This window comes from Chroicocephalus ridibundus, chromosome 2 (genome assembly GCF_963924245.1).
Source record: "Chroicocephalus ridibundus chromosome 2, bChrRid1.1, whole genome shotgun sequence".
NCBI classification, from domain to species: Eukaryota; Metazoa; Chordata; class Aves; order Charadriiformes; family Laridae; genus Chroicocephalus; species Chroicocephalus ridibundus.
This window is the reverse complement of record NC_086285.1, coordinates 92,434,078-92,456,624: the sequence shown is the minus strand read 5'-3', so window position 1 is coordinate 92,456,624 and position 22,547 is coordinate 92,434,078. Positions and strand designations below refer to the sequence as shown.

The following is a 22,547-nucleotide window of genomic DNA, read 5'->3' as shown; positions in this document are numbered from 1 at the left end:
AGAACTTTATCTTTTCCGGTTTTAAATAGATATTTTTTTTTTGTTTTCCCAAACTACATGTAGCATTTATAATTTCTAGTTGTATGTATATATCTAGTAGCATTATCTCTATTGTTTGCAAATATAGCATAAGTTACTGCAGTTAATGGAAACTAGTGAAAGATTTGATGACTGTATTAGTCATTTCATGTTGCTTTTTTAATACTTTGTTTCAAGATATCTTGTAATTTGTCTTTCCTAGGGAAGTAAGTCTGAAAGTACAAAAATCAACATTCCTAGTAGTTAGCACTGATGTTAGTCAAAACTCCAGCTGCTGAAGTTCCCAATCTTGTATCATCTGTGCAGTGTAGAAGATGAGCTTATACCTAGTAGTATTTCAGGTGACAGTGTATAAACTTTTGGATTTTTACCAACATATGGGTATGTAATGAAAACTGTATTTTTCTTAAGAATGCTGAAGCTAATATTTATGCTTATATTTTAGTACAGTGAAATAACTTATTGTACAAGTTGATGCACAGGTATAACTTGTTATTTGTCTAAGCATATATGAAAGCAATGATTGAAGCCCAAGTTTGGGGACACTGGTGAAATCTAGAAAAGATGATGTAGAGGCCATTCTTAAACATTAATGCACATGAACTGCTCCTGGTTTATAGTTAGAGTAACTGGAAATTATGTTTTTGGAAACTATTAATGCTTCAATGTAGTTTTATTCAGTAAATAAAAGATACTTGCATGGAACACTTGGTGTGTTACTGTTCCTGCTGATATATCTATGCTATAGAAAGTGAATATATACTGTTCACAATATGTCCTATTCCTGACTTAGTATGCTATTTTATATGTGTAACAAATAGAAATCTATCTCACAAATTCACTCTTCCCTGTCATTGTTAGTTTATGAAGCACTGATTATGTTAATACTGAATCCAATGAAATTGCTTGAAAATCTTGATGGCCGTGAACTGAAATTCTTAGGTGAATCATATTCCTGTAATGAAAATTAAGTGAATTGCATTGCATTTCTTTTCAGAATAACGTGAAGTAGTTATACAGCCAGTGCAACACTGTGTCTGAATTTTAGTATAAAATGGTACAAGAAGCAGCTGCAACTCTCTGAAAACTATCACTCAAAGATCAGACAACTTTTTTTCTTACTGATAGTCAAAATCATTTGTCCTTGTCATGCTGGCTCATGGCTTTCTTCAGAAGCTCCGTGGTGCTCGGTTTAGGGCTCAGGAAGGCCTGAGCTCTTTGAAAGGGAGCAGATAAGGGACCAGGCAACGTGGCTGGGGCCTCACTGCCTGGATCCAGTCCCGCAGCACCTAAGCAAGGCTCAACCAGGAGTCAAGATCATAAGGCTAAATCATGACAAGAAGAAAGGTGAGAAGTCAAGCCAGAAAGTCAATCCATAGGTCAGGATCACATCCAGCAACTGCTGGGTACATCCGCAGTGACAAGGCAGGGCTGAGGTCAAGTCAGCCCACAGGTTGAGGTCCATATCAAGAGGGTCTGTGGTCAGGCACGGCTGAACTGGAGACCAGCATTCCTCTGACAGCTCAGGCAGGAGCTAACGGCTCTAGGCTATGCTTAAATAGAGCTCCTGGGCCTGTGGACGTAGGTGGAACCCCCCTGTAAGGCTGGTAAGGGCTGTTAGGGTTTATGAGTGTGCTCAAGGCCCTGGCACATCCACCACCCTCTCCTCATCCACAAAGCCAGTCGTTTCATCACATAAAGCTGGCAGGTTCTTCAGGTATGATTTCCCCTTCATAACTTGATGCTGACTAATCCCAGTCACCTTCTTGTCCTTCATAGGGTTGTAAATGGCTTCTAGGAGGACTTGCACTATCACCTTCCCAGGGATCTAGGTGATGTTAACTTTCTTGAAGACAGCAGGGACATTTGCTTTCTTCCAGGTCTCAGGAACCTCCCCATGAGTTTTCAAAGATAACTGAGAGTGGCCTTATTGTGATATCAGCAGGATCTCTCAGCTCTTGTGGTTGCATCCCATCATGTCCTTAAATTGGACCTTCAGCTGGAGCTGTACTGAGTTTTCTAACAACCTAATGATAAAATAGTGTGCTGGATCCTTTGCATCTGAGACCCTCTCCAGGCATTCTGATTTAGAAAAGACAAAGAAAAATCTATTCATCTGGATTGTGTGGTACGCAAATGTGGAGAGAATACAAATCAAAAGACAATTTTTGATATGGAAATGGCAGATTGCTTTTGGAAGAAACATCATTTTGTTAACAAGAGAGAACCACATTAATCCCTGATAAAATTGCTAATTTTTGTGTCATTGTTGTAGGTATGACATTGGCTCGGAATACTTCTACAGTTTCAGAAATAATGAAATTCCTTTCCTGTGGTAAACTCTTGCTAACAAAGAGACACTTCAATTTTATTTGCTTCTCTCTTTAGGATAAAGTCAGACACTAAAAGAGATTTTCATATTTTCTGAGAGGCTGTAGCTTCCCAAACCAGAATGGAATGAAAGAAAAAATGTTCAGATTTTGTTGGAGGAAAAAAATACTTCTTCCAGGAAATAATCTCGGGGGCTCTGTAGCAGTGCTTGTATAGTTAGTGTGCACTACCCTAGTGTGTTTTCTGCAAATATTTTTCTGTTATTTGTCAGGCAATAAGTATGTTCAGCACAGTGCTAACAATAGAAACATCTATATCCATTTTTTTAACTGCAATGGGGATACATCTGCCTGCCCTCAGTCACACAGGCAATGTTGTCAACTCCACAAAACACGCACACACACAAAAAGGTGTACAACTGTTTTCTTTGTCAGCCTATGAAGTAGTTTTGAAGATTCTTTCAGAGTAGGAACAGAATAAGAGTAACGAATATTTCTCTTCCGTCAAGCACAAATTTATTTTCTGTTCATTGGTATTCCACTCTGCATCTGGGTCTGCGTCAGCCTTGCTAAAGATGGTTGCCTCACGCACAACTTGTGCCTCTGTTAGCACTGATTCAGGATTCCAGGACTGATTCAGCCTCTCAAACTTTTTTTCAGTGCTGCCTGGCTAGCTGTCTCTAATAGCCATTGCTGCTGCTTGCTTTTACTGAAGAGTGACTTGTAAAGAACCACTTCGAAGTAATTCACTGTCCACTTTTGTGTTACCTCTGCCGACACTATCTACACCACCTGCACAGTGCAACCTCTGATATCTTTCTTGTGCTACAGCGGTAGGCAAGTGGAGATGGAGGAAGATGAAGAAATCTGTAGGAAGACAGAAGAAAGTCACAATTCTGAATGTATACACAACAGCAAACCAAAGAAACCCTGCAGCAACCAACTAAAAAGTCTAAACGAAGTGACTGAAGTGACTGAGCACTAACAAAACCCAAAGCAGGAATTTTTAAGCCTTGACCAGAGGAAGCAAAGTTCTGTACTCATTATAATCCTCTTCTGTCACTTTAAACCATTACGCATTTTGTCCCTCTTCTGGCATTTTAAGCAATGAAGTGCTTTACCTGTCCTGTTGTGTGACCCTTGTGTGAGGCTGCCCTCATGCTGGCTTGGGGCCAGCATTTAATGAGCTCACCTAGGAGCTGCTGATCATATTCTTTCTCATGCTTTTGCTTCAAGAATTCCTGATGGCAGAGGCTAAACCTGCCTTTGTGCTCTTGCAAAAGCCAGACCTACTGGTGTTTCACATTTAACTAAGTGGCCATTCAGAGACTGGAGTTCACCTAGTACATCCTACCTGATCATTTTGAAGTCTTCTGTTACAGTGTCCTTAGCTATTCGCCATGAAGCCTGTTTGGAGTCTCAAGGCAGTCTTGGAAGATCTTAATCAGATTTACGTGTAGGAAAAAAAAAGGGAGAAAGCATGTCAGTTTTTGTTAGGATCTGGCAACACATAATGCACTGAATTAGCCACTGTACTAGCCTCCTATGATTCTAGTACCCAAATACTAAGTTCTTCAACTTTGTGCATGGATATCGAAGCTGCGTTTCTTTGCAGACTGTCTCAGAAAGCTGCTTGGAGAGAAGTTCTGTGCAGAGTGATCAACTTGTGCCTGGAATGAATTCGGGAGAGATGGAAGAACTTAGGTTAGCCTGTATTGTTCTTCAGCATCCTACAGCTGGTAGAAATGACTAACAAGCATATTCAACGGGAGTGGTGAAGGAAAAGAGTCAGTTTGTGTGCTCTTTTAGAGAGTAGATTGAAACCCTTTTTCTGCAGAAGGTCGTGAATAATGAGGTAGCGGAGTTTGCTGATCAGACTGGCATATTGAAAGTAGAGATAATGAGTGCCCGCTGTAGGGAGCTGAGAAACACTTAGGTGAATATAGTTAACTGGTGAGTAAAACACAGCAGGGACTGTTCTCCAGCCCCAGTGGAGATCATGGCTAGTGTCCATACACTTAAATTCCTCTGAGATGAATGTTAAGTGAGGAAAAATAGTGAAAGAAAAATTAACTTAATGTGTATGTAGACTTACAGATGTGGGAAACTGTGTTTAAAAGATTGACTTACATAACTGAAAACTGCCACTGTATTTGGTGCTGAGAACTGCTTCCCTGAGACAGCAAGCATGTTACTTCACAACATGTGGATTCTCCAGCACCCTTCTCTGATTGAGAAGGGGTGGTGTGTGAGAGATACTGCTCCGGGTCTTTTTTTACTGTAGTATTACTTTGTATCTTCATGATGTATTGTCAAATCTTTCTAACAGCATGCAGTACTATTAAAAGGTAAGTTGCAGGGTGAAACTTTACTATAAAAGATAACTTGTATTAGCAACTGAAACTGGTGGGCTGTAAGTAGGAATTTTCTTTTTGTACAGGATAATTTTTCTGGCTGAGAATAAAATCTGTAGTCAGTCCATATAGTAAAAAACCCCACAACTCAAATGCGCTTTCTGCATTGTTCATATTGCTGCTTAGGAGACCCTATGATGTAATTTTTCTATTAGTTTATAACATGCTAGGTTTGAAACAGGAATATCTCTTTATAAATACAGGCGGGAGATGAAAAACATTAGAGAAGGGAAATTGTTTGGTTTTGTTCCTACATGTACATCAGAAATCTTAGAAAAATATTGTATTTTCCTGTGACTATTTCTACTTTATTCATCGGGTTCCAATACTATTTCAAGTTTGGGAATGAAGTCAGAAATTAGTAAATATAATAACAGTATGACTGCAGTCATCTGTAAAGTGGAATATTCTTTCCTTCATGTTACTGGTAACTTCTTTTTGTATGTAGGAAGGTTTGTCAGTTTTTGCAAAGCATCATGATGTATTTCAATAATAGACTCACAGCTCATCTTTTCTGAAATACATAGAAATGTAGTATTCAAACTGTGAACCAATCTGTAAGAGATGTGTTAAATGTAAAATCTGCTAATAAGGCAGAGCTCTAGGTAATAATAGACAAGGTTATCATGGAAATGGCATTATTGCCAGTTTAGTGGACTTGTATTTGTTGTCATGTTCGCAATATTAAACCCATTTGATTTTTAAAATACATTCTTTGGAAGGGAAGACTTTGTCATGTTCACCGTCAGAATTTGGTTTTCCCTCCATGCATTCACAACCTAAAACCTGCTTCTTATATGGTGCACAGAATTTGTAGTTTCATCCCTAAACCAAAACCTCTATAGAATATTTTGAATCCAGGAAAGAGTAAATTAAAATATAAGTAATAAAGATATTTCAAAATCTGACAGAAGATGATAATATGAAAATCAAACTTTTTACTTTAATATTACACAATTGTAAAGAGTTTTAAATTGTAATTCAGTTAAAGTAACATTTGCCTTAGATGCACAGTAGTCTAACTATAAAAAAGCTTATGGAGCTGTCTCCATTCACGTTATGTCTTGTGTCTGTTGTAGTTGCAATTTTCACTGCTAGCTAGAAAAAGTCATTCTGCTAATTAGCGGTGATCTGGCATGCTTTGTCAGCAATTTTAGAATCTATTTGCTCCACTGAAGTTAATCAGCCAAAGTGAAAATATTTCATCTGTGCAAATGTTTTTTAAAGTGTTGCAAAATGCCTTTGTATGCAGTTACACAGATCAGATAGGAGTTTGGAGAACATATATCTAAAAGTATATAATTTATATTAGATACCATCTAGAGCCATGGCAGTGAACCAAACCAATCTCCCCTTCCGTGCATGCTCCATCCTTGTTTCAGCAGTTGAGTAACAAAAGGCCTTCCGGATAGTCTGTAAGGCCATTTGACATCCAGGTTATAAAAATATTCAGGGAGGACATAAGGCCATCGTAGAGAAACGCTTTCCATATCCCTGTTCAGTGAAGAAGAAACTGCAGAAATTTCCACATTAAAATCCTTCTCAGAGGGATGGGAGAAGGGAGGGCATACATAGATTGGTCTGAAATAGACCTTAGTTCCTGAAGACCATAAGGCAGCAAATGTGAAAATAAACTTTAAAAAAAGGTTCTAGAAAGGGTTAGGCAAACTGTAGATCCGCAAGTTCAATGTCTTCATGAGGCAAAAAATGAAGCTGTAAGAATAGAGAGGCTGATTTAATTGATAGCTCTACTTGAACTTCCAAAAAGAGTCCTTTGCCTAAGCCTTTTCAGGGAACTGAGTAGCTGGGAGGGAAGATCCGTGGATGGATAAATAGTTCTTTAAGAGACAAGGAACAGAAGGTGGGAGTGAATGGTGGGTTCTTACGTTCAGACTTCAAGAATAGAACAAGTGTGGAAGCATGGAAAATATCTCTTCCCTGGACAAGTACCTCCATTTGTTTAATCATTGCTGTCAGTTTGAGAGTAATAGCCTACTCCTAGTAGTATTCCTAGTAGCCTATTCCTGTGTAGTATTTTAGGTGTCTGTAGTGTATAACCACATGCTGCTATATAGGGGTTGTCACTAATAGTGGTATGAATGTGAGGTACTGTGCTTCTGAGGTGTTAATCGGAATATATCCCCACAAAACGTGATTTAGAAAAAAAACTCATTCAGGTTGTCCAACGTGCTTCACACTGAGATTTTTGGAATAGAAAGCCTAACCTGACTAATGACATCTTGGCAGTTTTGAGGCATGAAGGAGAGAAAACGGCATCTTTTGTGTAAAGATGGAATAAGTTGGAGGCAGCAGCATGAAGAGGTTTTAATATTTACTTTGTTCCTTCCTGAATGTTAACCAAATTAAGTACTTTCTTTGTCTTGACTTGCTAACTCTTGATAGCATTTGCCTGACACCAGAAAATTGAATTTTAAGGTTTCCAAGAGTAATTTTTCCAGTTAGATGCCTTCCAATTAGGAATTAACTCAAATGCTGATTGGAGATCTCAATATAGTTCAAAATGGTAACCAAGTTCTTAAAAAACATTACAAACGCATATAAGAATGTTATCATAAAGAAAACTTTGGCTCTGAGGACATTCTGGAATCGGTATAATCCAGTTCTGTAGTTCATCACTATCCTTGGTTATGCACCACTATCGTTAGTCTCCCTTCCACTCCATATCATTCTTTGTGAAGTATGTAGCCAAAGACCACTGTTTCCTAGCACAGGCTGGCAACCTATGAAAAAAGAACTTGATAAAAGTTGGTTGTAGTCATCAGACAAGCAGAACAAATACTTGAGGAATATTTCCTATTAAAAAGGTTATGCAGTTCATTATGAATATTGATAGAGAAAAATATTACCTAATAAAAACATTCTTATATAAATCATTATTTCATTTAGTTAGGGATCATAAAAAATGTTATTTCAAAATGTCTAATTACTGTTATCTATCAATTAGATTAAAATACATATTAATTGCTAACAGTTTGCAATGCAGTAGAACATTTATATTTGGTGTATGTTTTTACTGTAATTTATGTAATGCTAAGCTGTCCATTGATTTTAATTTCATTATATATTGATAACTGAGAGTATGTAGCATATGTAATATGCAATGCAGTTACACACAATATAAACTACAGCAATTGGAGAAGAAAGCTGAAATCATCGTTATGGTTTTGAGGGTAATCTCATGTCCGGTTAGGCATGCCAAAAGCTAGTACATTAATAAAAAGCATGTATGTGATTATCAGTTCACTTGTCTGTTTGTCCTGCCTTCTCCTGGTAGCTTTTGAGCCTATTAATTAATTTCTGTAAAACTTGCCAGAAGAGGAGATGCTTAGAGGTATATAATATGTTAAATAAAATTCATGAAGACTATTAGATAGTATAGGAGAGACAGTAATACTCCTGCTGAGGGAAAGGAAGGAGACATCTACTGTTACACATTTAACTTGGTAGTGTATTGCTGATCCTGGAAATAAATTTATTTATATTACAGATTTTTGTCTTTTTTTTTTTTTAAGATTGAAGCAGATTTATTTCTTGGAAGATTGAGTGTATCTCAAAAATCAGACATGGGACTATGTCTATAATATATGGAAGACTGACGTATTATGCCATAGATTTTTATTTTTTTAAGCAAACTGTTTAAATGTTATGGTATTAAATGCCCCCTTTTTTTTTTATTATAGGATGCTAGTACTTATTCCCATATTGACTCTAGGACCTAGAAATGAATCTGTCTTTTAAAGATAGATGAGAGCATCAGCTGTTTACAGATTCTGCTTCCAAAATTCAAACCAAAGCCAAAGTTACTGTTAGTTTTGCCTAAATATATATCTGAATAGGTTTGAATTTTTGTTTTTGTTAGTTTGTTTCAATTAATTTTATATTCAAATGTGTTTGAGCAGTTTTAGTAGTAAAGAAAAAGAATTACCCCAAAGGCACACGTGAACACAAAAAGACCTCTGTGTAGCAGGAAGGGGAGTGGAGTGGCGTGGCTGGCTGGTTCCTTCTGAACGAAGCGAGTATGAGTTCCCCTCTGGCAAAAAAAAAATATTTTAGATTCAAAATATGAAGAGTCATTAATTAGAGTCAATGATATTGATTATGCATATTACACAGAAGTGACCTAAAGGGACCATAACTCTGATTCTTGTTTCTAGTGTATTTTTCCTGGGTTTGATTCAAGAGCTTACAGTTTATGATCTGTTTTCATCTACACTGGCATATAGATAGGCTCTGTGTATGCGCAGAGCTGAATAAAATAAATCCAGTCATTCCACAGAACAGCCTGGAGCTATAAGAAACTTCAATCTATAATAATGATAAAAAGAAAATCACATCAAATACCATAAATACAACAGAAAAGGAATATCCTGCTGGTATCCACCATGCTCTGATTGCAAAAGCTACGAAGAGCATTACACATACAAATTAGAAGACAGTGTCACAACTTCCTGGCTTGTAAAATTACACCAATTCCCCTTCCACAAAGGGAATTTTTACTAAGTTTATTTTAGCACTGAAAATACAGAGCAGTTTGCTGATGTCTGGAAGAATGAGTAATTGAAACTCTTCTTTTTTTTTTTTTTTTTTTTTTTTTTTCTTCAGTTGTTGAGTCTCAGTTATTTCGGGTAAACCTTAGGTTGTTGGGTTTTTTCTTCCTTTTCTTTTTTTAATTGAGTCATTTCTTGCAAAATTTCAATTTGTTTTTCTACTTACTTAACTTTCTGAAAAAACATTTGAGATTCTGCATATTGACAAAGGGTTTGAGGATACTGGAGTTTCCTGTTACTTCTTTTCATGTGTAGTATGTTCTTATTGTGGCCTTCATGAGTATTTGAGGATTTAAGTACCTTTTAGAGTATTAAATACAATGTTTCTGTAATTAAAGGAATTGATTTTTACTCTTAATTCCTAAGGAAGTAAGTAAGTCTGCAGTTGCCCGTATCCTGTCTGTCCTTCAACCTGTCATATTCTGTACCCAAATAACTTTTATTCATGAACTCTTACCATCAGCTCTGAAACAGAAATAGAAATCCAAAAGATTGCTACGTTCCTCTATGAAAGACAGGAGCTTTCAGGAAAGACACCCCAACTTAGTGATCTCACTAAGACAAATATAGGAAAAGGCCAGTGGTTACACTGTGTGACAGCAGCTGGTGGACCAGGCACCACTTGGTCACTAGTTTTACTGCTATATCTATAATGATCTTTGGCCTGTTTGAGGAGTTGGAAGTGTGAGGAAATAAATGGGCAAAAGGATACAAATCCATAGGAATCTGGACTTCGTGAATTTTGCTACTCCCCAGACTGCTTGTTTTTGAAACAGTAGTTGCCATATGGGCAAACTGTCTCCTGTTCTCAATTCTGTCATCCTTCTCGTTACCTATCACATAGCTATAGATATTGCTGACACTGAACTCTATTAAAATGTTTGAACTCTTGACTTTAGACTTCCATAGGTCTGTAAATGTGAAAGAAAACATATCAGTATTGTATGACTGGCCAGAGATCCATAGTCTACAGTATTTCATGGAATAGCTGGAAAACTTTCTGAACACATATACTAAAAAAATGGTATTTGGCATAGTACATGGTGACCATGTGAATGACTCATGTACATGGTGGCTAAGCATTTCCTTTTTTAAATGTTCCTTTTCAGTTTCTTTTAACTTTACCCAGTGTTGTTCTTCCTAGCTGAATTTTGTAGGAGTCTAAAACTGTACAGGTTCCAAAAATGTACAGAGTCATTCCCTAGCTTGGCTAGTAACACCACAAGCGATCAAATGAAAGATCAAATGGGGAGAGAGACTATTCATCTTTGCAGAGTTAAAGAATTTGCACCTTGGCAGTGACACAAGAATTCTTTTTTTCTCCCATTAATTTCCATGCAGACGTTATAAATTATAGCCTTTCTTGCCCACCCCTCAGCTTCCATTTCCTCAGCTTTCTTATCCAGAATGAAAGTGGAATCTAACTATTAAAAAAGTTACTGTTTGTGTTCAGGTGGGGGTTGGTAAAAATTCTGTTAATGCAAGTACTGCAGGAAGGATCTAAGAGGGAAGAAATGTGACAAAATAACTCATATACTAGAGGCTTTCCATGTAGGGATACTGTAGAGAATGCTGATTTTTATATCTTACATTTGAACATTTACTAAGATACTTAACAAATTACTTATGCTTCAGTTCAGAATCAGCAGCCTATATTATAATTGTTTTATTTTTCTATAGCATAGTACTTCCTTGTATACATACACCTTTGCAGGCAGCTTTCATCAGTTGAACTCGGAAGATGCACCATTACTGTGTATTCTGTATAATACACTACATCTTTTTGAGCAACTCAGTGAACTCTAGTACTCTCTTGAGAAATTAGTCATAGCTACTTAACTTTGTCTTCATTTGCTTTTAAATACAGTCTCTTTTGATAGTTAAGCACTAGACATCAGATTACTTTATATTCACTGTTACTGAAAAATACCTGTGCTTGAATGTAAAAATACAATTTAGAAAATGCCCTATTGCCTGGAAGTGCGTACAGTTTTCTGTAGGTCAAGAGAGATGGAAGAGAGATCAGGCATGATGATATTGCTTAAGTAATTAGAGGTACAAGGTGATACTTGGAGTACCTAGAGATACTTCCTAATGTTGTCTTGATGTTCCTTGCATTAATTTTTGACTCATATTTAGTTCACCTTTTGTAGACATTGAATTTATTCATTGATTAAGCAGAAACTTCACGACAGTGCACACATAATGAATATATCTAAAGGGTGCAGATGGCCCAGGAGATGGGCTTGTCTGTCCACTGACAGTACAGAGTGATTAGAACTTCTGCTGTATGACTCAGTTTCTCCACATGGTGAATTGAGTGGGAGCTTAGCAGAGTTTACGTATATTGTGGTTTTAGGGTTTTTTTCATACATGATCTGTTAGTAAAGGAGATGAACCAGGTTCATGCAACACTGCCTTTGAGGTCACCCTGGTCTTTTTCTGCTGTTGAGATACCATCATTAGTTATACCCTTATCCACAGCTCAGGCTTGTCCTCCTTTGCAGAAGACCTAACCGTGTTGTGTAGTCTATTCAGGTGCCCCTTAATTCCCTTATAGAGGTTCTTAGCTACAGTTTTAACTGCATAGTTGATCAGAGCTCTCGCGGCAAGATGCAGAGTTTCTTACCAGAAGAACTGCCGCCTCTTCTCTTGTTATCCAACATTCTTCGAGGGGGGAGGGAGGCAGGGGTGGGGAGGAAAAAGAGGAGGAAAAGAGAAAGAGCTGCAGAGTCCTAGCCTAGAGAAATAACAGGGTCGAAGACTGGCCTGACTCAGGATTTCATTCCAAGTGCTTCAGTCCAGGTAGGATTCACAGCGTGGGCTCTTCTCAGAGCAGGTGCCTGAACAGGAGGAACTTTTTGTACAATTAAGTACTGATTAGAATTACTTGCTTAGGAAGTGGGAAGCTCAGTTAATTTATTCGGACTGAGGAAAACTTTGAACCTGTTCCTTCTAGGAGAGTGCCTGTGAGACTTTACAGCAAACCTGGGATGGAGCTTGTCTCCAGCTCATATCTTGAACTGCAGTTCAGAAGAAAATGCAAGACTTAGGAGAAGAGAGATACTCAGCAAGAAGTAATATATGTTGTTTATTTTGTTTAGTAATGTTAATTGCATTTTCCATTGAACAAGTCTATTGAAGATATGTATTTCACTCAATAACTCTTCAGTGGCAAATACAGAAATATCCATTCAAGACAGACGACATACAGGCAAAAAAATCTGTTGGTCTGATCTAGAAACCAGTTCATCCGTTTCTTGGAATTTTTTTTTCATAAGTTAATACCCTAGTGGCACATTTCTGAATGAACTCCATGCTAGCCAAAAGAATTATCAATGTTTTGAACACAGCTTCTGTCTACATATTCACTTGTACACATACGTGTTACGTCTACACTAAGTACGGCAATGGCTGAGATATCAGTTGTCTTTGAACAGCCTAATTCAGGTACTGGAAGCCAGTACAGAGCTTCATGTGGGCTGAATTACCCCATTGAGAATCTGAAAAGCCTGGTTAATTAGCTTCCTTGCCTGTCAGTCACTTGTTTCCAGCTATTTTCTCACTTCAGCTAGTTCAGTCGTAAAACTCTAATCTGTTTTTCTACGGTTGTGAAGATGATACTTATAATTTACTCCTCCATCTACCTATCACAGTGTACTTTTTTTTTCATTTTGCTTGGTTATATTCCTGAAGTTTTGCTTTAAATACTCTGTAACTTTGTGTAGCTGGACAGTACATTTATTAAGTTTGTGTGTGGCTTTTCAACAATGATCCATGCATAGAGATTACGACAGCACACTGTTGATTTTCAGTTCAAATCAGTGTTCATTTTGTTACTGCACCTTCACACTGCATATATATCTGAGAATTTTCTATGCCCAGCAATCTTTATTTTCAGCCATTTCTTCTGATGTCATAATTTCATTTTAAAAACCAGCGGTGACTGTCAGTTGGCACACCCTACCCCTGCACTGTAATGTCTCACACAGGATCTTTGTTTACTAATCCATGTCTGCTAAGAGTACCATGACATTGCTGACAACAAAGCAGAAACAAGCAGTTGTGATTTACAAAGAAATATTTTGAGTTCAAATGTTTTTCTGTACACCATGATCTCTTATGTTTTTTTTTTAAAATTATTGGGAGTTGTGAAATGTTTTAATTTAAAGAATTTCTTATCCCTCTACTTGATGAAAGAGGTTCTTTAGAGAAAATGAGAAATGTAGATTTCTCTCATTTTTATATTTATGTATTTTAGAGAATTTTAAGAGCTCAAATGTTGCTTTTTGAAACATCATAATGCAATGATCTTAAAGTTTTAGGGAAGGAAAGAAAAGTTTTATGAAATTGAAAACACCAATCCTTTTTTGTGGCAAAGGTGTATAGTTCCTGCTTTTAGCTTTGTGGATCAATGAGAAGTGAGATGTCAGACATGTCACAGATGGAGGAAAAGGTATTGTCTGCAATGATGTTATAATCTGTGAGGAAAATAAAAGCATTTCTTTAAAACTGGCATTTTGAAGTGGGCATCTATAAAAGGAGCATTAAAACTTCATGTATTTTTTTTTGTGAATAAAATGTATCTCTCAAGGAGATAGATTTCTACTAATAGGACAACTTTTCCCTTTTCTCTGAACCACTGTAGCATACTGTCTGTTTTGGTTTGTTGTTTTTCTTTTTTTTCTGACATCTCTTGCTCTTTCACTACTAGCTGTCTACAAAGGATTGCTTGGTACATAGGTACACCAAAACCAACCACGAACTGGGGAAATCTAACTTAAACCTCACGATTACATCAGTTTTAGCCTCCTTTCTTCTTCTTTCCCTTGTAGACCACGAACGCTACAACATCATGTAGTACTTGTAATCCAGGCCATGTGATATACTGGGGCCTTACAGATAGAGACCTGCTCTGGTCAGATTGCAGCTGTATTTCAACTTCGTTACCTTTTAATATTATCTTTTTTTTTTTTTTATTAAATTCAGAATTGCTTTCATTATTCTACTGTGTTTCTTCTGCTCTGAGTGAGCTAGGGTGGGTAAACGTCTCTCTCTGCAGCAATTAATTGAGGACAGTTGCAAGTGCTAGCATCACCACATAGTATTCTGTCCTTTTCAGAGTTCAAGCACAGAAGAGGCCTGCCTCTCTCCTCTCTTTGCTTTCTCTGAAATGCCCCAGAAAATTAACAAATAAAACTGGATTGAGGCGCATTTATTTCTCATGTTCATGTGGTGTTGTGTGCGCTGAGCATCTGATGCTGTAAGTTTGACCCTAGATTTTTCTAGATTAAGTTTTGTGGTTTAGGAAAATGCAGTGTTTTGGTAGCAGCGAAAAGTATATTCTAGTAGACAGATGTCAAATCTCACTGCTCAAATGTTGCTTTCTGTCACCATGGTTAATATCTATAGCCGACTGACAGATAGTAGTGGGTCAGATAAAATGAAGCTCAGGTTGTTGATGTAGGTGAATCTTTTAACCCCTTAATCACAGGGCACTGCAAAAGAAAATGTCTTGCCAAAAGAGTGGCAATAACATGGCTTCTGATATTGTTATTAGGAGCCTTAGCTATTGTTTTACATCAGTAGGTCATGATCCCATCTAATGAATACTCAGCAATGGATGTATAACATGAGCTGAATTTCTTTTTCAGAAATGTATACCCCATTAAATAGGCAAACATGTTTTTCATTATTGTTCTTAATTAATCCTAAATGAAAATGATATTGCTTGGGATTTTGCCACTAATTGTTAAGGCTTTTGGAAAGGTGAACCTTTTGCTAGAAATGAAACACAAGCAAAATACATAATTTCAGCAACCTTTCATTACAGGTGTTCTGTTAATTTATTTAAATAAATTCCCTGACGCTTCTTTCTTTTTTTTTTTTTTAAACCCTCTAGATACTGGCAAATGTAATCATTTTTATCTGCGGAAACTTGGCAGGAGCATACCACAAACACCTCATGGAACTTGCACTGCAGCAGACGTATCAGGACACGTGCAACTGCATCAAGTCCCGTATCAAGTTAGAGTTTGAGAAGAGGCAACAGGTAAAGTCACACCCATGACTGGGTCCGTTTTGCTGTTTTCATACTGCCTTCCTGTTCATCACTGTAAAATCCAGTTTGCTAATGCAAAAACCACTGGATTACTGAAAGTTACTTAATGGAATATGCGAAGTCTTTTAAACGGGGTTGTGCACAATTGCCATATGAATATAAAAAGTTATTATAATTATTTGTGTTGTTGAATACATGTTTTCTTTCATTTTTTTCTATGAAATATTTTATGCTAAAGAAAGTTAGTAACGCTGTATAGATTGTGTTTGCATACTCTTGTTATCCTCATTGAATGAGCTGTGAGATGCACATGTGCACTTTGGGAACCATCGGTTCTTCATGCTCAAGACCAATACCGCAAAATCACTGTGAGAAGATATTAATGCACTGTTTTTCAAAAATATTTGAAACTACAATACTGATGAATCATGTGATATAGTTCTTGGGGTCAGGTATGTTAAGAAGAGCTGGGGGAATTGCATAATGAGACTATCTGTCATTTCTTGTAGCAGCTGAATAAAAGGCTTCTCTGATTGCTTTATATAGTTCTTTTTCTCTTTGCAAGTTCTGTACAGTGCCTATCATCCTGACAGATAGGTGCTTCATTTAAGAGAATTTGAAATACAAATTAGTTCATCAAGTAGTAAAGAAGATAGATGTATTTTGCTTTGAAGGTCACCAGACTCAAAATTCTACGAACTGATAAGGGTCAGAGAATAGAGACTTCACTGACACGTTTCTGTTGTCACAAAATGTGCATGTAGATGTACGCCTTATATGTCCCAGGTGACCATAACTGTCATGTCTGCCTCAAAAATACCTGCAGCCATTTTAAATGAAGGTTTTCAAGATCTATCACCAACACTTCTTTTTCTGAAAAGGGAAAAAAAAAAAAAAAAAAAGTAGAGTCAATACCAGGACTTTAGCAGGTGGTGTGTGTTCAGAGGGCTAGTCTTATTCTGCTGGGCACTTGGGTTGCATACTGGCTGAAGATGCTGCAGAACATTTAAGGAGAACATTTTATGGTAAAGGCAGGCTTTGATGGTTAGATGCAAGATCTGCATAAGGTACCATTGCAAGGGAGGTTGTGTAAGAGCAGTCACTTATAAGTTTCCACCTCTGCCTCCATGAGCTGTGTGCAGTGAATCAGTAGGCTTTATAACTGATAGTACGCAATGCACATCTTACTATCTGTTGAGAATATGGGCGAAAGTATCTCCAAATTAGTTCCGGTGAGACACCTTGTGCATGCAGAGCAGCCAATGCCAGGTATATGGGAGCAGTGCCACACCAGATGGGGCAGTCTCCAATGATGTGGGACTGATGTGATGGTTTCTAGGCTCGTGGTGACATTGTAGAAGATGGTTAACACTGTTCCCCCTGCTTAGGCCTCAGCTGCCAGAGGGATGTATGCAGCCCACAATCAAACAGCATAATTTATAGCAGGCATCAAGGTCTCCCTTATTCAGGAGAGACCTGAGCTCTTAGCTTCCTGAGCACAGTTGTAAGGGACCAGATTTCTACTGTTGGTTGCTTTTTTCCTACCAATGGGAAATGCATTGGTGTATCTGCCAGAATCAGGAAGGTGTGTTACTGGACACTGTTAGTAGGTGAACTCAAAGTGGTAAGGAGGCTGCTCGTAGAAGTCAGTAGTTAGAATAGAAACTGGTGGTTTCTGTAAATGTGTATCATTTGTTAAGCACTACTAATTTCTATGGAAAGAAATAAGTAGTTTTGGTTTCCTGGTACTTCTGAAGGTCTTCCAAAAATGACTGAGAACCTGACAACAGAGAGAAGCAAAAATATCTGGAATTCTGTGCCAGATGGTTCCTCTTTGTGGTTTGTAGTTGTGTTTCTAATATGCTGGAGCCCAGCAAGCTGGAAAGCAGCAACAGCCATCTTTAATTGATAAATTGTGTTGTTATAGAATAACGAAGGACATTGTACATAATTTGTTATTTGTATATAAGAGTATGTGCTGTCATATTTGTGTTTTGATAGAAATAAGTATCAAATTAGCTAAGACACCTACACAGCTCTAAATAGTGTATTGCAGGTCTGGATTGATATCAGATGGATCAATGTCTCATTAAACTGAAGTAACTGAAATATTCTATGAATGTTAATGGTATTTTTGATTTCCTATGAACCATTAGCTCATGAGATCTTCTTATATAGATTGATATCTGTCAGCCTCATAATATGTCCTTTATCCTGTGTTACAGTTTTCCATCCAAAAAGACAAGGAGGTACACATCCTTGTTATCACACTTATGACTAGTAGATACTTAAATGTGAAAAGGTAAATGAGGATTAATTTGATAAGTTGTTTCGTTTTGTTTTCCCAGGGTTAACATACTTCTTTGTTTGCAAACTTTAGTTCAAAAGCAGATGTACTTCAGTCTGTCTTTTAATACAGAAGATCATCCACATTGTTAGTATTCAGGGAGCAAGTCAAATGTATTGCTGGCTATTTTTAGAGGATTGGGATACATTGAAAGAGTAGGAGCAGGTGCATTTTAAAAAACGTCGAGCTTGATCAAAGCCTTTATTAGCCTGTAAAAGCTTGTAGCATGACCCTTGATTCTACATCTCTTTAACAAGAAAAATCTAATTTACTTCAGTGAGAAGTAACAGAAGCTACTTTCATACAAGTGCAGAGCGTAGGATGTGCTTCTAAACGCTTAGGGGTCCAGATCAAATTTGCAAATTTGTCCAGATCATGGATAGCACGTCTTTTATAATTGCTTTTGAAGGATGTGCAATTTATGTTCCAAATTTTTGCATGGATTTCCTCTTGTTTTGTTTGAAAGTAGTCTCATAAAAATGTATCCAACTGTTGTTTTTCAGTTGAGTGTTTTTGTGTGTCTTTGACTAGCCTTTTTGAGAATACCATTTTGATTGTAACAATGGAGAACTGTATTAAATTACCACTCAACAATTATGCCAAAGAACTCAAGAGAAACACCTAATTCATTGTTTTCAAATGAGACTAGCATACATTAATATCTGATGAAATAGGGGTGTGCATATATATACTGAGGTACACGTCAGACATAGTGTACCCACACCACTGTGTATTTCTGTTAGGGCATTTCTGTTAGGGCACAGCAAAGGCTGGCTGCTCCCAAAGGGATGGGAAGCCATGGGTGATGACACCTCCCAGCAGGGCAGGGACCTCACCAGCCAGGGCCCTGTCCCACAGCACAGCGTGAGCTGGGCAAACCCATTGCTGCCAGCCAGGATCAAGCAAGACTCCAGAACACCAGCCAAGTTTGTGGTGATGAGGCAGGTCTGAGGCCAAGCCAGGAGATCAGTCCGCTACTCAGGGTCAAGTCCAGCAATGGCTAGGCAGGTCTGAGTTGAAGCTGAGAAGTCAGTCCAGGGGTGAGGATCAACAGGGTCCACAGCCAGCTCCTACAGCATGTTTCAGGCAGGGGCTGAGCTGAAACAGGGCTCCTGGGCCATGGGCAGGGGCTGAGGGTGGAAGCCCAGGTGAGGTTGGTCAGGGCCAGGAGAGCCAGTCAGTGCCCCCAGGACCTTTACAATTTCATACGGTTTATTGCATAGGAGTCATGCTTAGGCTTGGCTTGGGTTTGCACTAGGTAATGTGTGTTGGCCTGCGGGTGTAGATGTTTGTGTGTATTACAAACCACCCCTTCATGAAGTGCGGTTTCATAGAGCTGTGTTTGATAGCACTGGTCACTCTGGATTTTATTTCCATTAATGTACTTTGTTGCAAGAGTCAAACTCCAGTGGTAAAAGGCAGTATTTTCAATGCCTACTTTGGTGTTTCTCACACAGCTTTTCTATCTTTTCAGTGCATATAAAAGAGAAACGTGAAACTATTCTGACTCTATTAATTTGCAGCCTTATTTCAAGATATACATTTAAAATAGCCTCTCACAATGTTATTTGTCTCACTGATACAGCCTGGCTGACAGTTTGTAGGGGTAATGACTCACTAAGGCTGAGTGCAAGATCTTAATGCTGACAAGCAGTTAGCATAATTGCTCTTCTCTCTCTCTTCTGGTTCTTTGCATCATGAGACATAGGAATATACACCGAGAAATTCTTACAACATCGCAGGGAGGTGTTTGTAAGGAGTTGGTGTTCAGTGGGTTCTCTAAAAGGCTGTCTTTGAAAAGGAGGCAGTATAATGACGGTTTTAGAAACAACACTCAGGTAGCAGATGAAAATGAATGAGGTTTCAAATCATTGAGTGGGATTTTAATTTTTTTCACCGACACATGGTGAAGCAATACCATTCATTACAGGAACTGAAATATTTCAAAATTGTTTTTAAATTAATCTCAAACATACATTTCTGTAACTCATACATTTCTGAGACTTGAGGCTGTTAGTAAAGAACAGAAACATTTGAAATGTATTATTTGGAACAAATATATAAAATGTGCATTCCTGTAAGTTCAATTAATGCATTTTAAAATGTAACCTACTAAAATTTTCATGAATGTAGGATAGTTTTTCTGAGGGCTTCCTCATTTTCCATTATTTTGCACATAGCTTCAAGGCTAGTAAGTAGGAAAAAACAAAAACTAGTTTTGATCTTTTAAATTTTAGAATCTATTTTCTACTCCAGGTGTGTTTCTACACATAGACATGGGTGAGGTGTCAATCTTTTCTGTTAATCTACCAGCGTTTCTTTCATTACCAAAATTAAAGCCTATTTAATAAGAACTTAAGTGCCAAGTTCTGCACGGTAGACCATGCAGGTAGAGTATGCAAACAGAAACTGGAGAGAGTCTGCCAAAGGGCTACAGGGGTAATTAGGGGACTGGAACCCATGGCAGATGATGAGACTCAGGAAACTCAGGATTTAGCCTGCAGAAGAAAAGACTTGGGGGTGACACCTAACATTCACTTACTGTGTGAAGAAGCTTAGAGAGAAGCTGTGGTTAGATTTTTCTCAAAGGCACACAGTGAAAAACTGAGAGGCAATAGGCACGAGTTGCGACAGGGCAAATCCTGGATGGCACGGGGGGTAAACTATTCTTCCCTAAGAGGGGAATTAAACTGCCAGGAGACATGGTGGAATTTGCATGCAGGGAGATTCTCAAGATTCAACTGGACAAGTTGTTATGCTTCAACTCTCGTTGTGGGCAAAAGGGAACACGCTATAAATACAGAGCTCAGAATCTATTCTTAGTCTAATTAAAGTCTTAATAATCTAATGAAAATACAACAAGCAATTACTAGTAGTATTTCAGTTGCAATAATAATAACAGTCATAGTCCGTATTATCTAATTAACAAGAAAAGCATAACTACAGCTAAAACTGTTTAGCAGAAAATCTAGTGTATGCCCTTTTTCTCTGGTAGTATCTTCAGTGTTCTGTAACCATGTAGCCCCACAATACAGTACTGCCATTGCCATGTGCTTTGTACTGAGTTTGCAAGGCCGCAAGGTTAAGGCTGGTTGAATTTTTTTGACCACCTTGGGGCTTTGTTTTTACTTATTTAGCTGTAACACCAATTTTTCTAATGACAAGGTGTCTATAGCTAATTCATTTTACTTTTCTTATGGCATGGTACAACTATAGTAATTACATAGACAATAGTAAAGAACAACTATTCTGTGCAGAATGAGATATTTACAACTGTAACATAATGTGGAAAAATACAGACCTGGAGTCATAGTGGAAGCCTTAAGAAGTGGAGGCACAGCATGAAGTGCAGAGGAATACAGACATGCGATGATTAGGCACAGGCTTGGCACTGAAGACCCCAGGTCTATAGGTAGTTCACCACTGGTCGGTTAAAGAAATGCCAGTGCAGGGTGGCCACAGGCACATGGCCACCAGGCAATTGCTGCCATGACTGAAAATTAGGCCAAGAGAAGTCTGGAGATCCTGCGTTGAATATAGAGCTTGTGATGTTACAGTAAAAATCGTATTTTTTTTTTGGCTACAGAGGCCCTAAGAGGCCCTTAATCTAGTTTTGAAGTTAGCCCTGTTTGGAACAAGATACTGGACTACGGATCTCCAGAGGCCCCTTCCAACCCGAATCTTTCAGTGAGTCTCTAGCTTTCTTTAATGTCTTTCCTATAGCACAGTGCTGTGAAATACAGCAATACTGTGTCTTCAGATAGAGAGAAATGAAAAGGTAAGTGTCCCCTTGAATCATATCCTATAATGGCAAATGAATGTTTTTTTATATCAACAAAAAATCCTATCAGGTACTACTGAAATTCTTCCAAGTTTCTAATACTGACTCTTTGCTTACAGAAATGTAACGCTAGAAATAATGTAGCCATTTTTTGTCTAACTTATTGATGAGAATGATAGTAATTTTGCAAGAGGAGTGTATGCTTATTACCAAAAGTTGAATGATTTGAAAATTACATAGGTACCCTTTGTCACTTCATTATGTTCAGGTTGCCCAGTCACTGAAGAAGTTGAAATGGATTATGTAAACATGATAACATTACAATGAGAAGAATATTTTTTGATATCTATTTAAGAGTCCACAACTAATTTGATCACAAGGTTCAATATTTCAATAAAAATCTAAATCCTTGATTTCAAGAAACAGCTAAAAAGGTTTCTGTTTCCTACCTGAAGTCTTAGAAGTACTTCTATTGATTCTACATTTTAGAATTGCTGCTTTATTATTTTCATGCTGAGTCATTTCACTTAAATGGCATTTTCAAATAGCAAATTGGTACATATTGATAGATTTAAAATTGACAGTATTGTACAAAAATCTGGATACAGAAACATTTAGTGTAGACTGTTGACAAAAAGTAGGTCACTTGTAAAGGGTCCAAAATGTGAATATAAGAACTTGCTTTGGGCACTAATGTTTGATAGTCCAGCTTTCTTAGTTTAGGTTTTGAGCTGTGTCACGTTTTAGAAAGCACATTTCACTTCTAAATTTCATATGGCTAATAACATAGTAATTTTACATCGTACATCAGTTACTTGCTGGTGAAAATAGACCATACAATATTTATGATAACTCTCTGCTTTTTCAGTCTCAGCTGTCTTTCTCATCATACAGTAGCTATTTAGTACTGTTATTTCTATTTATGACCCCCGATAATGTTTTTAATGAACATTAGTAGTGATTATGGTGTGAAAGACATAAGCTACATGTGAAATTTAGCATTAGCA

At 37.6% G+C, this 22,547-nt stretch overlaps 1 protein-coding gene across 2 annotated transcripts in view; it reads left to right on the top strand.

Annotated features, from left to right (window-relative positions):
• Positions 1–22,547, top strand: part of ADCY2 (adenylate cyclase 2) — a 229,686-nt gene that overhangs the window by 91,979 nt on the left and 115,160 nt on the right. For both annotated transcript variants that reach the window (XM_063326199.1, XM_063326198.1), the window contains one exon: positions 15,254–15,403. In XM_063326199.1, coding sequence (XP_063182269.1) covers positions 15,254–15,403 — 150 coding nt within the window. The remainder of the gene's footprint in view (positions 1–15,253; positions 15,404–22,547) is intronic.